Consider the following 17,171-nt stretch of genomic DNA (forward strand, 5'->3'; position numbering starts at 1 on the left):
GTCCTCATTACGACATGGGCAGATATGCTGAGCTACCAGGATTTTACTGCCTTGCAGAAGTACAAATGGAAGAAAGCTGAATCTAGTTTTAAAGAATGTGATTCTCAGTTTAGGGAAAGTGAAATTAATACATATCTTACTGGTTCCCATACTCCCGTATTTATTCAAATTCTATCATGTCGGGACAACCTGTGGAACTCCATATCTCTTATGGAGATGATAATTGAATAATTAATTGCCTAGCTTTATTGTAACCTAATGATATTAAGAATAGTGGAGAGAACCCATATGAAACCAGCTTATGCTCAATGGCTTGCTTCCAGGGCAAGGAAAAATTGAGGAAGAACTGTATTTTGAACCAATAAGTTATCTTATTATTATTATTATTATTTATTTCTTGGATTTCTAGACCGCCCCCTCTCCCAAAAAGGGACTCGGGGCGGTGTACAGTCAATGCAGATAAAAATACAATCATAAAACAATTAAATGCATTTGGATGGAGGAGATAGGCTGTACAAGAAATAAATATATTCTAAAACCCTAAAAACATCCCCAATTAAAAACCCAAACCCAATTAAAATAAATCCCCGGGAGGTAAAACTAAGAAAGTGCCAGGCCAGCTGATTGAAATAGGTGAGTCTTCAACTTTTGACGGAAGGAACGGAGGTCGGTGGTGGTTCGAATGTCGGGGGGGAGGTCATTCCAGAGGGTTGGGCCCATCACAGAGAAGGACCTACTCCTAGGTGTCGCCCGCTGACACTGCTGACACTGCCTAGCGGACGGCACCAGGAGGAGTCCCTCCCTGTGTGAGCGAATAGGTCGCAGGGACGTGTGTGGTAGGATGCGATCCTGCAGATATCTAGGTCCTATGCCATGGAGCGCTTTAAAGATAGTGATCAATACCTTGAAACGCACCCGAAAGGCCACAGGTAGCCAGTGCAGCTCGCGCAGGAGCGGTGTTACGTGGGAGTAACGTGTACTCCCCATGATAACCCGCGCGGCTGCGTTCTGAACTAGCTGCAGTCTCCGGATGCGTCCCAAGGGAAGCCCCATGTAGAGGGCATTGCAGTAGTCCAGGCGAGACGTCACCAGCGCATGAGTGACCGTGCGCAGGGCACTCCGGTCCAGTAGGGGGCGCAATTGGCGCACCAGGCGAACCTGGTGGAATGCCCCCCTTGCCACGGCTGCCACATGGTCCTCCAGTGACAGCTGGGCATCAAGGAGGACGCCCAAATTGCGCGCCCGCTCCACAGGGGACAGTTGTTCGCCCCCTATGGCCAGCGATGGTGTCAGCTGGCTGAACCAGCTGACACCATCGCTTCATCTTCCAAAGCATCATTGAAGGGATGGCATTCCTGTCTTCAATTTGAGCTGAGTATTTGGTGTTGGTTATAGCTAGGGGAAAAAAACCATGGATCTCTATTTTTATATATGACAACTGCATCAAGATTATTGCATGCTCAAAAGTTTAATGCTACCCTCAATAGTGGAATGGTTGGTGAAGATATTCTAACTTGCAGAGGTGGCTAAATTGATTTTCTTGATTAGAGAAAAGACAGCGTGAAAGCCTCTTGTAGACATTTTACATCAAACAGAAAAAAATGCACATTACTTCTGGTTTTGATTATGAGAAAAAATAGATGATAGAAAACAGTAAGTTTTTTGTAATTATAGAGTAAGAGCTAATATTATAATTATATTTGCTACAAAGGAAGTCAGAAAATTATTTCTATTTTTATCTTTTTGCTGCACTTTTGTCTGTTTTTCTTTTCCTCTCTTCTTTCTTTTCTTTATTCTGTATTGTTTGTATAATTTGTATAGTTTCTGTTAGGTTTTTTTCTTTAAAACTTTTAATAAATTTTATATTAAAGAATTCAGTTATTTTGCATCCCAGCCTCTGCATACATGAGGAATATTAGCACCTATTCTGGCCATGTCTCATTGCTCATTAGACACACACAAGTACATATAGAGGTCAATGACAGGGCAGTAAACATCACATCTGTTCACGTTCCATCAACTCTCTGTGTGTTCTCTATAACACCAGAAGGAGTAATGTGGGAATATTAAGTATAGAGTTTAACAAAATTCTTTTATGGCTTTTGATATCTTTTTTGATTCTGCCCACTTGGCTAATCTTTCTCTGATATCCCAGAAGTTGATTAGCATTTTAAAAAATGCTAATATATTTATTTTCCACTACATTTTCCACCGTTTTCCTGTTTTTTCCACTAGGTAGTACACTGAAGCAGGAATTTTGCTGAATTCACACAATTCTGTTGTTTTCATATGAATTTTTCTAATTTCAGATGAGCGGGAAGGTGTGCAAAAGAAAACTTTTACAAAATGGGTGAACTCTCACCTGGCACGTGTAACCTGTCGCATTTCAGATCTTTATATGGACCTCAGAGATGGACGAATGCTAATTAAATTGCTGGAGGTGCTTTCTGGAGAATTATTGGTAATGTTATTTTATTTCCCCACTTCTCTAGACTCTATAAGTCAAATCAATAGCCATTCTAATTCTAAAAGGAAATAAAGCTATTTGAAATATTATTACAGTCAAATATTTGGGGATATCCACCAATCTGTCTGTTTGTGTGTTTGTCTATCATATGATTCCTATGTGCATATCATAGGGTACTTCCACAGAATGCTTTTTTTCCAAAACCATCTCCTGATCTATGGGTTTCAAACTCCAATTGATGTTTTCTGGCTCCACTGCAATCAGAGTAATGCTAGGGTGTTGTTGTTTTTTTGGTGGTACTGCTGATCTATGGATTTGAGATTTTTCCATTGAATAGGAACCTTGACCTTCATTGTTTTACAGTTCTTGAACAAAATTGCCATTCCCTAAACCTTCAGGTACTGTGGCATCATTCCAAGGCAATATTTAAAATGCAACACCTTGGCAACTTTGCAGCTTCTCATTAGCAACCACCTCATTTCAAAAACAAAAAAAATTAGGTAGGAGAGAGAAAAACAAAAAAAATGTATTTCCCCTTTTATATGGGCTAGGACAAGGGATCTTTGTGGCTCCAGGATGGTAATAGTTTTGGGGCATCGTATGTACCGTACATATTTCTGCACTCTTCTATCAGTAAAATCAATGAATATTTGTTCTCAGTGCTTCAAGCTGTTTTGAGGCCAACAGATGTAAAACAATATCATATCAGCTTCTCAGCAGCAGGGTAAATGCCAATAGGTAACAAAATTGTTGTTTCAGTATGGAGAATATGAATGTCTTCATAGTATGTGGCAGCATGGGAAGCCATGTATCTCCAAAGTCATTCTAAGGTCCCATAAGTACAGTATAGGTTTTGAGTGGATTGTTCATAATATTTGTATCTTGACCAATAGACTCAGATAAGTAAACCTAGACAGGTTATGTTTAGAACCAAAGGGTCCTAAGAAGAGTTTCTTTCAGTCAACTATATGTTGTAAACTTGGCTTAGTGAATGTGTTCTTTTGGTACCTTTATTTGCATTACTCATTTTCTTTTTATTCTTCTTCTCACATATAACATGTTTTATTTTAACTAGGAGCACCGTGTGTTTTATTTTGGTTCTAAGAATAAAGTCCAATGAAATTGAAAAATATAGAAAAATTCCTGGTATTATTGCAAGAGTTAGAACCTCTTCTTCAAAAGAGAGTAGATTGGGTGTGTGCTCTGCCCTGAGTTTAGAATAGGGAGTAGCTAAACATATTGATATGTTTAGTGTACTAATATAAAACTGCTTAACTTAATTCCTCAGCCCAAGCCTACTAAAGGTCGTATGCGAATCCACTGTTTGGAGAATGTAGACAAAGCCCTGCAATTCCTCAAGGAGCAGCGTGTGCATTTGGAAAACATGGGGTCTCATGATATTGTTGATGGCAACCATCGCTTAGTGCTGGGCCTCATCTGGACAATTATTCTGCGCTTCCAGGTGAGTCTTGCCAGAATCATTAGTAGGAAACTAGAGGCAAGTCTACAATAAGGAATTGTCAGATACATGCATTTGCTTGTCTACTGTTGAGAGTTTACTCTTCTTCCCAGTCTCACTAAGGTTAAAGACTGATGAAGCTGGGGTTTCATTATGTGTTAAAGTATATAGTCCTGTGATTTTTTTATGCAACTGAAGAAGGCAGCCCCCCCCCCAAAAAAAAAGAATAGCAGCTCTTATGACCTTAGGATGGAAAATTCTGCTGTAAGCAGGGCAAGGGAAACACATATTCCTGAAATCTAAGCTCTCAATGCATAAAAGTATTTATTTTTGTCAAAATAAATAAAAGCAGCAGTCCCATTGTTGCTGAAAACCCTCTTTATGGATTTTTGAAATCCTAGAGAATGTTTTGGTGGAACTATCACCAAAATTATTTCAGGTATGATCCTATACACAAACATGTATACTGTATGTACACAATTATTGTTTGATAAAAGCTCCAGTCATATTGGCCTTTTGCAACAGATAAAACCAGTCAGTTCTAACATTTGTAGACATAAAAAAATATGTGCTACTTCTTTAAGAAAGGAAATCTCTTTTACTAATCTGACTAATTGTGATATGAATGGACAGTGGCTTTCAAAGTAAGACAAACATAAAAGGAAAGCCAAGATAGTCTATGGTAGCAAAAAGGGGGGAAATTATTTCCCCCCAGAGAGCAGCACATGGTCTCTTGGAACAGCTTTCCTCATTTTAGCCAATTTAAGGTTTCATCTTCAAAGCCTGCTAGTTATAACATGAACATGTGCCAGTAACTGGTTTCAGAAGACATCCATTTCCTTGTAACTGACTTCGCTTATCCCCCAGGTCAGAGCTAAGAAAGCTAAAGTTGCTTCTAACTACTTTCAAAGCAGCATTTTCACAATTTGTGTGGATCTAGCACATTTAACTTACAATGTAATTGAAGATACAGCTAGATCTACTGACTCTTGTTGCTGCAAACATATCTCTATCCCTGTGGTTGTGGAGTGCTGCCCTCCATGGTCACCCTTAGTTTCTGCAGAGGTGTTTGCCTGAGTAAAGTTTGGCCAGCATTTTCCTAAGCACTTCCTAAGTATGTCTTACATGGGCTTCCTGTATTCACAGGTTTTAATTGTCTTTAAAAGAGAACTAAACTTATATTTTAAAAAAAACAAGAGTAGCATTTTCTTGAGTGTTGCACTGGAGATCCATATTTAAATAAGGAAAAAGATCTAATTTCTGCCATCAGCAAATGTATCACTTTTTCTGCTGTTTCTGCCTATTAAAAAGGATTTTCTTGTGCTGTTTATTATTTTTATTATGCTAAGAGAGGATGTTTTTCCTATTGCTACATCATTATGCCTATTACTCTATTTCTGGGAATAGCTAATTTTGCTGCTGGCAGTGCCATTCTATTCCAGCATTATTTTAATCTGGAGCTGCTGTCATTGATGGCACCTTTCTCTGTTACTCTCTGCCCCTCCTCCCCATGTTTAAAGCTGGTTGACAAGTCATATGAGGTGAAGCAGGAAGGGTGCTTTCAGTGCTTCTCGCTGCTCTTCCATACCTGTATGTGTTAAATTAGACAACTTGACATGCAGCTATACCTGTGTTCAAAACACCAGTGGTTTTTCTTGCTGGCGGATGACATTTGTTGGGAGGGGGAATTTGTTATTGGACATTTGTTAAGTTAGCTGTTCCATGGCTTCTCTCAGCTTGTTAGTAAAAATTGATGGATTAAACTTTCCTGCTCTACCTGTGCCCCAAGAATTTTTTCTTCTTTCTTTTTAATGTTGCAAAGGCAAGAAAAGTTTTCAATAAGAGTATGCCTGTAAGTCTTATGATTGCTCAGAAGAAAATCCTTCTGAGCAATCATAAGGATTGCTTAAGAAACTCAAAAAGAGTTGAGTTTGACTCTTCAGAATTGCAACCACAACTATTTGGAAAGTGAAATAACTGCTGGCTGACTTCCTTTCTTGTTGGTATCAGGCCAGTGAGTCCATTCTTTTAAATAGGCACACCACACCAATGTAGTAATCTTTCAGGCGTATTTGTGTCACATTTGCAATATTTCTGTAGCATTTGTTAATTGTAAATTAATATGAGAATTTATTGAGATGTTCCAAAAGAAAGAGTGGCATAGTATTGTAAATTCCTGAACAAACTTGTTTTCATCAGAACTGCTAGACAGAATTAAAAAGCAACCTACAATATATAATATTTTTTAAAATAGCATGGAATAAGTGCTGTGGAGCTTCCGTGAGGGAATGGCGGCTTGCCTCTAAGCTCCGCAGGACCGCGGGGGCTTTTTGAGGAGTAGGGATGCTGCCGGCCCTGTTTCCACCTCGAGGGTCGGGGGAGTCTGTTGGCGACCACCCCTGGCGTCGTCCTGGATCCAGGTTGGCGCACCGGGGCGGTCGGATAGCCGGATGGGAGTAGGAGAATGGCCAGCTGGAGCTGGAGCCGGGAGGACCGCTCGGAGCTGTTTGGCGTTTGGAGCATTTGGAGCTGGTATCTTCCGAGGTTTTTGAACGGCTTCGTGTGAGGTGGTGGGGGACGGAGGACGGAGCGAAATGGAGGAATAGCGGGGGAATAACAGCGTGGGGACGACCCTGATAACCCGAGCGGCCCAAAGGCGACGGCATGGAGGCAGCGGCGGTGGAGGCGGTTGGAGACGCCGAGCGCCGAACTCCTCAGTCGCCATAATCGCCAGACCAGCGGAGACGCGCGCGCGAAAGGGAGTATGAGGCCCGAGGTGCAGAACGGCGCCGGAAGATCCTAGGAAGATTGTGGAGGAGATTGGGACAGTCCTACGGACCTCGGAACACGGCTTTGGGTCTAGTTTTGCTTTGCTTTTTTGACAACTTGCCCCTTGCCTCTTCCACTTGCTTACTCCGAGCTGCTAACCAGACCATCCTGACTTTGGGCTCACTTCTACCGCCCACCATGAATTACATCTCAGCCCATCTACAGACCAGCTGGCAATCCAACACCCCATCCTTTCCATCAGGGATGGTCAACTACCCCCCTTTTGTAGGGAATCCGGCTTTAAAAATCAGAAGAAACAACTACAGAAAAACAACCACAGCACCCGAAAACACATGCGGCCCTGTGTGTAACAAGATAATATTTATTCGAGGTTAGATCTGCTGCGGCTGCGAGAGTCCCCCCTCTCGCAGATATGGCCCTCTGCCCTTTCAAGGGCCCACCTTAATGACGGGTTTGTTAACCCAGAGAGGTGGAGGAAACGGAAGCTCAGGGGATTTTTAATAAAAAGCTTTTTAACAGTTTTAGGGGGCTCCAAAGGGGAGGGGAGGGTTAAACCGACCAGGAATGGGATTAGTGCCAGGCGAACAGGTGTGGTCAGGAGGGGAGTGAGCGGAGCGAGGGAGAGGGGGGGAAATAACATTCCTACAGAGGGCTTTGTTATACCAACGGTCGTAGGGAGGGGTAGGTGCGAGGACAGATATAATACCTGCAGTCGGTTGGGAGACCGTGGTCGTTGGACACGCCCGGTCATTTGTACCAACCCCCGCATACTAGGTGGCCAGGATCGACAGAGCCTGGGCCTGAGGCTGATGCTGTGTAATGCGAGGTCTGTTGTTAATAAGGCCCCCCTCATAAAAGACTTGATCTCTGAGGGGGAGCCTGACCTCGCAGAAATAACGGAGACCTGGTTGGGCCACGAGGGTGGCTTGCCCCTCGTGGAAATGTGCCCAACAGGCTACCGTGTATTCCACCAGCCACGGGCCCAGGGGAGGGGTGGTGGGGTAGCGGTGATCATACAGGAGAGTCTGGAACCGAGAGAGCTCACTGTGCCACAGACATCCGGGTGTGAGTCTCTGAGTGTGAGGTGGGGCCCAGGGAGACAGTTGGGCCTGCTGATTGTATACTTGGCTCCTCGCTATACATCAGCGGCCCTGCCCGAACTCCTCGAGCTGATCGCAGAGATGGCAGTGGAGACCCCCAGACTGTTAGTTATGGGGGATTTCAACTTGCCGTCGATGGGAGAAGCATCCAAGGTGGTTTGGGAGTTCATGGCTTCCATGACAGCCATGGACCTGACTCAATTAATTCAGGGCCCCACGCACGAGGGAGGTCACACACTGGATCTTGTTTTTGTCTCTGGCCAGTGGGCGAGTGATCTGGGAATAGGGGACTTAGCCATCACACCCTGTCATGGTCAGATCACTCACTTCTCCGGCTTGACTTCCCTGGTACTACCCCCCACCGCGGGGAGGCGGAACCAGAATGTCCTAGATGGTTCCGCCCCAGGCGCCTGATAGAACCAGAAAGGTTCCAGACGGAGCTTGGGCCACTTCCTGTTGACCTGACCCGCTCCCGGACGGAGGACCTGGTGGCCGCATGGAATAGTGCGGCCGCCGGGGCCCTAGACTGGGTTGCGCCTCTGCGGCCTCTCCTATGGCAAAGAACCACCCTGGCCCCTTGGTTTACCGAGGAGCTGAGGGTGATGAAACGCCATAAGAGACGCCTAGAGAGCAGATGGAGATCCTCTCGTTCCGAATCTGACCGAACACAGGTAAGAGCCTACTTAAGGACATACCTTGTGGCATTGAGGGTGGCCAAACGTCGATATTGTGCCGCTCTCATTGCATCCGCAGACAACCGCCCTGCCGCCCTGTTTCGGGTGACCCGCTCTCTTCTATCACAGAGGCCGCGGGAAGCCCCTTTGCAGGGCAGGGCAGGGCAGAGGAATTTGGGGAATATCTGCAGGATAAAATCACTCAGATCCGGAGGAAATGGGTCTCCTTCAGTGATCCAGGGGAGACGTCCAAGGCCAGTCTTGAGAGACCATTTTGGGAGGAGTTTGACTCTGTTGCCTCCGATGATTTGGACAGGTTGCGTGGGCGACTGCGAGCCACCACATGTTTATTGGACCCATGTCCCTCCTGGCTTGTACTGGCATCCTGGGAGGTCACACGAGGCTGGCTCTTGGGAATGGTGAACGCTTCGTTGAGTGAGGGGTTCCTACCAGCCACCTTGAAAGAGGCGGTTGTGAGGCCCTTACTCAAGAAGCCTTCGCTGGACCCAACTGAGCTAGCTAATTATCGTCCGGTCTCCAACCTTCCCTTTTTAGCGAAGGTTGTAGAGAGTGTGGTGGCCACGCAGTTCCCACGCCACCTGGAGGAAACTGACTATCTAGACCCGCGCCAGTCCAGTTTCCGACCCGGGCACAGCACGGAGACGGCCTTGGTCGCGTTGGTCGATGATCTCTGGAGAGCCAAGGATAGGGGCTGTTCCTCTATCCTGGTTCTGTTAGACCTCTCAGCGGCTTTCGATACCATCGACCATGGTATCCTATTGCGCCGGCTGGAGGGGCTGGGGGTAAGGGGCACCGTTTTACGGTGGTTCTGCTCCTACCTCTCCAACCGGACGCAATGTGTGTTGGCAGGGGAGCAGAGGTCGACCCTGAGGCCACTCACTTGTGGGGTGCCACAGGGGTCGGTCCTCTCGCCTCTCCTGTTCAACACATATATGAAACCGCTGGGTGAGATCATCCGTGGCTTTGGGGTGGGATACCATCTGTACGCTGATGATACTCAGCTGTACATTTCCACCCCGAACCACCCCAACGAGGCCGTTGACGTGATGTCCCGGTGTTTGGAAGCCGTACGGGTCTGGATGGGAGACAACAGACTTAAACTCAACCCCTCCAAGACGGAGTGGCTGTGGCTACCGGCCTCTCGGTTCAACCAGCTGACTCCATCGCTGGCCATTGGGGGCGAGCGTCCTCCTAGATGCCCGGCTGTCTATGGATGACCTTGTGGCAAGGGGGGCGTTCCACCAGGTTCGCCTGGTGCGCCAATTGCGCCCCCTATTGGACCGGGATGCCCTTCGCACAGTCACTCATGCGCTGGTGACGTCTTGTCTGGATTACTGTAATGCTCTTTACATGGGGCTTCCCTTGAGATGCACCCGAGGACTGCAGTTGGTCCAGAACGCGGCCGCGCGGGCAGTGATGGGGAGTACGAGGTACTCCCATGAGACACTTCTCCTGCGCGAGCTGCACTGGCTCCCTGTAGTCTTTTGGGTGCGTTTCAAGGTGTTGATCACTATCTTTAAAGCGCTCCATGGCACAGGACATAGTTACTTGCGGGATCGTATCCTGCCCCATACATCCCTGCGACCAATTCGCTCTCACAGAGAGGGACTTCTCCGGGTGCCGTCCACTAAGCAATGCCAGAGGGCGGCGCCGAGGGGTAGGGCCTTCTCTGTGATGGGCCCAGCCCTCTGGAATGACCCCCCCCGACATTAGGACAGCTACCGATCTCCGCTCCTTCCGCACGAAACTCAAGACCCACCTGTTCCAACTAGCCGGCCTGGACTATTTTCTAATCCCCCTGGATAAAATTTTAAATTAAGTTTGACTTTGGGTATTTTAATTGTTTTTAATTGCATTATGTTGTTCTTAACTAATTGATTATTTATTTATTATGTATTGTACAATGTTTTTTGTATATCTCCTCCTTGTTATTTATTTGTTGTGTAATGAATTGTACGCCGCCCCGAGTCCCTTGGTGGAGAGGGAGCGGCCTATAAATTGGATTAATAAATAAATAAATAAATTATATACAAAAATAATTTTATTCAAGGCTACAAGGTGAGGAACATGGCCATTCTCCCACTTGATACTGTATTTGAACCAGTAATACTTTACACCCAATTAAAAGACTGAGATCCTTTATAAAACAACGAAACAAAAATTAAGAAAACAAGGGATAATTCCATGTTTAAACAATGTTGCAGATTATTTTTATATGATGTAGTTGCTTTAAGATAATCCCTACAAAATTTGTCTTTTCCAGTGGTTGAAAGAGAAACTGGTTTTTTGAGGGCAAAATTATTAGTTTAATTCTAAAATAGCTGAATGGATTTGTAAAATAAATAAATTAAATTATCATATAGTTAATTTTGTCTTTTATAGTATGATAATTATTTAAAAGATTTGGGCCTTTATCAACCAAATTATAGTGAATTTCTTCCAGATTGTAATATTTGAGGATTATGGCCATATGTGACTTGTAAATAAATAATCTGTTTTGGGAAAAATACATCTCAAAACAGTTCAATAAAAAACAATCATAAAAATTTTACAAGCAATTTGGATTGGATTTTTGGAAATGTAATAATGTGAAGGATAATTAAATAAGTAATTTTTACCTTTCAACCCAACTTTCTACAAATCATTTGTGATAAGATCTCTATTAGGTTATATGTGTGAAGATCAGAGCTATGCAAATAAAATATGCACAAAATAAGCATCTGAAATGACAGTTGCTGTGGAATTTTTCCTTTTAATTTAGATCCAGGATATCATTGTACAGACTCAAGAAGGTCGGGAAACCCGTTCAGCAAAGGATGCATTATTACTTTGGTGTCAAATGAAAACTACAGGGTATGATATTGCTATTATTTTTTCTCTCTAAACTCATTGTGACTTGTTCATTAAACCTATGGTATCAGCTAGGCAAATACTAAATATTAAGCAAATCTATGCAGAGTCTGTGAAAATTGACCAGGTTTCCATCCCATTCATCCAGTGATAGTATAAAACCATTAAACTATCAAAATAATTCATAAGGACAGAACTGTCTAATGCAAAGACAGAAAGCTGTGCTAAAATGTTTCTTGTTGAAAATCTAAGTACTTTGTTTGGAGCCTTGTTTGATTTGCAATGTATTCAATGAAATTGGTTTTTGACCTTTTGTTTGAGATAGGTTGAAAATACTTATGTACTCTGCTAATATTATAATCTTGATAAAAGTGTTAGTGATGGAGAAAGAGGAAAGAATCAAGATAGCTAGCATCTATTTTTTCCTGTCCATTTCCTGTGCATGCTGACATTTTGTTTCAGGTGGAATGGATGAAATCAACAATGTGAAACATGATAATATTTGTAGAAATCACAGTAGAGTTCAGCATTGTTTTAAAAACATTGCCACAAGAGAGTACAAAAACAATGCATCTTCAATATGATCTTCTTTGTACAAATTTAGCTTTAAAAAATCTGAAAATGAGACTTGGCTATTAGAGCAATCCTTTTCATCCTCATCTGGGGGAGGGGTTGTGTACTTTGTTCCCTAAAATATTATTCTGTTCAGCTTTCTCCAACCTGATATTCCAGATAGATCAGACAGACCTATGATCCAGAGTTGTCAGTTAGCATAAGACTAGAGAAAGTTACTGTTTATCACCTGCAAATTTTGGCCTGGGTGAAATCACAGAGTTGTTAAAGGAATGAACTCAAATTGATAGAAGGTTTACATTTAGTAAATTTCAATTGTGATGGAATGTAAACCTAAGCCTGGGAACGGCGAAAGGATGAGCAAATTGTTACGGGAGAAGAAGGTTTGGGAAACATTACTCAGTCCTGAGAAGGAAAAAAGCAAGAGAAAGCCAAAAAACCCTAATCTGATTGTATTTGGTATAATAAATAGTAGAGAGAAATTTGGATAGGCTTTCAAGATTCTATTATACCCACAATAGAAACAAGCATTCCTGAAAACTGTGTCTCCTGTACCCTGATTGTGGCTTCCTGAAAGGGTAGACATCCTTGGATATTGAGCATTTGAGATGTTTTTTCTCATATATTGATATTGAACATGCCGCTGTCAGTAACATTGCTATTAATGTAAACCAGTACTGCCACTTTGTAAAATGTGGGTGCCTTGCATCTTTGAAATAGTTTTTACATTCCTTCACATTTTTCCTGAACTTTGTGTAACATGTGAGAGATTGACTTCCCACCGTACTCCACAGCTCCCCGCTTAACATTTCACATTCAGTCTATGGGCTCTGGAAAATGTTTGTGACTTGTAATTGCTGAAGACAAAGTTAAGGAAAAACTATTTCAATAGACTAAGAATGGCTTGAAAATCTAAGGAGTTATGATGTGGTAAGCCTCACAAACAATTTTCAGCGCTAATACTATTGAATTAACCCTTCTAAAAGTAGTACATTCTCATGTTAGTAATGGGAAATGAGGCATAGAAATAGTATACTGAGAGATTCAGGGACGTGCGGTCAGGGGAGGCAGGGGAGGCAGAGCCTCACCTCTCATCATGAAATAATATATAATATATAATAATAATATATATTTCCTCCCATCTCTTTTACACGGCTCCCGCTAAGCTCCAGTAAGGAGAAGAGCCTTTGGGGAATGAAGAGGAGGGAGGAGGAGGAGGTGCGCGCGTGGGGCGGTGCCAGCTGGGCAACCGGCGGAGACAGGAGGGTTCTGGGAAGTGCCAATAACCTTCCTGCCTCCGCTATACTTTGTGTGCTCCTCGCGACTGCAAGGAGCACACAAAGTATAGCGGAGGCAGGAAGGTTATTGGCACTTCCCAGACGTCCAGATGTGGCAGGGGCTGTTGGCCTGGAAGCCCAAACCCAATTAGCCACAAAAGCCGCTTCTGGACATATATTGCAGTCGTGAGGAGTGCACGAAGTCCAGCAAAGGCAGGAAGGTTATTGGCGCTTCCCAGAACCCTCCTGCCTCTGCCAGTTGCTCAGTTGGCACCGCCCCATGCGCGCACCTGCTCCTCCTCCTCCTCCCTCCTCTTCCTCTTCATTCCCCAAAGGCTCTTCTCTTCCTTTCGTGGCTTCATCAGTCCGGGAGCGCCGACAACATTTCTGCCTCTGCTGGACTTCGTCTTGATGACGTCGCCGCAGCTGCCAGGTGCGGACGGACGGAGGTAGCCAGAGTGGTGCCAAGGCAGTCCGGCGGGCGAGCGACCGAGGATCAGGCTGTCTGATCCTCCATCACTCGCTCGCTCTTTCGTCTGCCCGGACCGCCTCAGCGCTGCTCTGGAGGTCCAGCCGCGCCCAGCAGCTGCGGCGACATCATCAAGACGAAGTGGCTTGGAGGCGAAGTGCTTTTCAGTGCTTTTCTGTGCGTCTGGCGTTTAGGTAGATAGCCGGATCCTAAACGCCAGACACACAGAAAAGCACTGAAAAGCAGCTGCTGTTGGGGACCGCGGAGTGCGAGCCGGCGGAGCGTGCTCAGGAAGGCGGGGAATGGGATCACATGTGCTGGAGGCTGAGGCAGCCTCAGCCTCCAGCACATGTGGTCCCATTCCCCGCCTTCCTGATGATGTCACCAGCCTCACCAGCCATAAACCTCACCGCACGTCACTGGAGAGATTTCATCTTAAAACAAAACTATGTCTGTGATTCAGGGGTGGGTTGCTCCTGGTTCGCACCGGTACACCAGAAGGGGTTCATCAAATTTTCTGTACCTTTTAGAACCCGTTTGTCCTGTGGGACAGTACTGGAATGCTCCCCCTCGCTTGCTCCCCCCGCCCATCCGGTCACTGCTCGCTCGCTCGTCCTGTCCGTCCTCTTCATGCTTTCCCCACCCACCGCTCACTGATTGGCTCACCAATTGCCCCGCATCTGAGAGACAGTGGGGGGGGGGGCTTTCTCACATGCCTTCTTTCTTTCTCTGAAGGTGTGCAAGAAAGTCCCCCCCCCATTGCCTGAATGTGTGAACTGTGAAGGAAGGAAGGTGCAGGCTCATTTGCCTCGGCTATGCAATCTCCTTTCGTTCTCCGTCTGCCTCCTTCACTCGTTCGGGTGGCAGAGAACGAAAGGAGGTTGCGTAGCCAAGGGCAAAGGAGCCTGCAGCCTCCTTCATTCACACGTTTGGGCAGTGGGGGGAGCTTTCTCGCACGCCTTCTTTCTTTCTCTGAAGGCATGCGAGAAAGCCCCCCCCCCCCATTGCCGGAACATGTGAACTGTGAAGGAAGCAGGCTGCAGGCTCATTTGCCTCGGCTACACAATCTCCTTTCATTCTCCGTCTGCCTCATTTACTTGTTCGGGCAGCAGAGAATGAAAGGAAGTCGCGTAGCCGAGGGCAAATGAGCCTGCAGCCTCCTTCATTCCTTCGTTCTCTCAGCTCCCACCAAAGTGCTGCTGCCGCTCGGCTGCCGTTGCTGCTGCCATGCCCTCTCTGTGTGCCCAGCCTCCAGCCTGAGTGGTAGCGAGCAATAGTGGCGCAGGGTGGCTGGCGGTGGTGGCTACTGCTCCTGAGCTAGCTGTGGGTCGGCTGCTCGGCAGGCAGTGCCCAGACTCGCCCACCACTGCTGTGCCACCTCAGCAGCAGCACCTCTTGCCCGCAGAACTGAGGTGGGGAAGAAGATCAAGAGATGTGGAGCCACAGACTCCCCCCTTTCCCCTGCCCCACAGCTCATCTCCTTAGGTGTGACCAGGGAGCGTGCTGGGTGAGTGGAGTTTGCGACCAACTTTAAAGTGAATGGGGCTGTTTGTGACTAAATGGGACAGAGAACATAGAGGAATGCAAGGGAACATGGAGGTAATCTAGTCCAACCTCTTCCCAAGGCAGGAGTCCTTCCTTCTCTTTGAGAGCTGTCAGTGGCAGACATGAGGGAAATGGTGTGTGTGTGTGTGTGTGTGTATGAGAGAGAGAGAGAGAAAGAAAGAAAGAGAAAGAGAAAGAGAAAGAAAGAAGGAGAGAGATAAGTAAGAACGAAGGAAGGAAGGGAAAGAAAGAAAATAAGGGGGAGAGAGACACAATAAGGAAGGAAGGAAGGAAGGAAGGAAGGAAGGAAGGAAGGAAGGAAGGAAGGAAGGAAGGAAGGAAACTTATGATCACAATTGAGCCCAAAATTTTGATTGCTAAGCTAGAGTGTTGTTAAGTGAGTTTCACATCATTTTCCAACTTGGCCACACCCAACCGGTCACATGATCACCGAGCCACTCCCACCCAATCACATGACCACCGGGCCACTCCCACAAAACAGGCTACACCTACCGAATAGGTTCTAAAAAAATTTGAAATCCACCGCTGATGTGATTTATATTGAAAGCAAGGCTTCTGTGAGGCTTATTTTATTTCAAACATCCACTGAACATTCACATGTAATATATTTCTTTCAAGTCCCAAGAAAAGTCTTCCTTTTCTTGTGCAACAGTGGAAAACAATTCAACTGTTTAATTGTTTTCAACATTGTGGGCAGAGTATTACTTTATGGAACCATTTTTCTATTCTCTCAGTGGAGAAAAATATCCTGATATGAGCTGCTCTTTTCATTTATTCTGTTGTAAAGTTGATAAAAGTTGGATTAGAATGGATAGAAATATCCTGTGTACTTTAGGTAACCCAACCTTGCCCTTCCTGAATTATTATTTATTCACCCAAGCTAAATATCATTCTTCCAATGGCGGAAAATCTGTACTTCTAAATACCAATTTGAAGTGGCTTCAAAATGTAAGTTTAGCTGAAAGTGGCTTTTCTGCCTAAAGTAAAGTGCATCCTGTCAAATTATACCTGATTAGATTATGATTTTGTAGCTATCATTTTATTACTGATATTATCTTGTTTGTGTCCCCTTTCTTTATCTTTGTAATTAGCTATCCCCATGTTAATGTCACCAACTTCACCTCCAGCTGGAAGGATGGTTTGGCTTTTAACGCTCTTATTCACAAGCACAGGTAAAGATAGTCTACAAAGATATAAGCCATTTTAAGTGTTTGCTAATAAGTCTAGGTTTTTACTAATCATTGGAGTGCATATCCGCACACTTGCTACAGAGGCCTATTAGCTACCATCTGTTCCATATGAACTTTGCCTCCTTACTTCCAAAGTCAGGTGCAAAACTGACCAGTATCACCCTCTCAATTTCTGATGCTCAGAAATGAGTAGTATGGCTTATGTAGCCAAAATTGCACCATTCTCACCCCAAAAATATTGGCGGACCCAAAGGTTTTGGACCATTGTACAAAACAGGGAATGGGGAAGGAGGACCCATAGTCTGTATGCTGTATGGTAACAGATTGACTGACTGCAGCAGAAGGCTACAGAAGATTTTGGATAAAGTGGTATGCAGGCTTGGCTGGAACATGGATCAAGGGCACACCATATTTGATACTTTCAAATTAATTTACCATAGCAGAACTGGTAGCATATTGCGTTGTTTAAAATACAGGGTTTTTTTTCCCTCCTTCATTTCTAGGCCTGACCTAATTGACTTTGAGAAATTGAAACACTCAAATGCCAGGCACAATTTGGAACATGCTTTCAGTGTAGCAGAGCGGCAACTTGGTATCACACAACTTCTTGATCCAGAAGGTGAGTGCACTTGGCTCAATGCCTGCCTTTTTAAATTGAGAATTGAGCTGACAGGGCAGAGTTAAGAATTATATAGAATAATGGTTGCAGAAGCTAAGCAATAGGTGCATAATATT

General features: G+C 44.8%; 1 protein-coding gene across 7 annotated transcripts in view; it reads left to right on the plus strand.

The window, feature by feature from the left end:
* SPTB (spectrin beta, erythrocytic) overlaps positions 1 to 17,171 on the plus strand; it is a 138,792-nt gene that overhangs the window by 48,696 nt on the left and 72,925 nt on the right. For all 7 annotated transcript variants that reach the window (XM_081954310.1, XM_081954308.1, XM_081954312.1 and 4 more), the window contains 5 exons: positions 2,310 to 2,461; positions 3,756 to 3,929; positions 11,273 to 11,364; positions 16,338 to 16,418; positions 16,940 to 17,055. In XM_081954310.1, coding sequence (XP_081810436.1) covers positions 2,310 to 2,461; positions 3,756 to 3,929; positions 11,273 to 11,364; positions 16,338 to 16,418; positions 16,940 to 17,055 — 615 coding nt within the window. The remainder of the gene's footprint in view (positions 1 to 2,309; positions 2,462 to 3,755; positions 3,930 to 11,272; positions 11,365 to 16,337; positions 16,419 to 16,939; positions 17,056 to 17,171) is intronic.

This window comes from Natrix helvetica (assembly GCF_964273705.1).
Source record: "Natrix helvetica genome assembly, chromosome: 1".
Taxonomy (NCBI): domain Eukaryota; kingdom Metazoa; phylum Chordata; class Lepidosauria; order Squamata; family Natricidae; genus Natrix; species Natrix helvetica.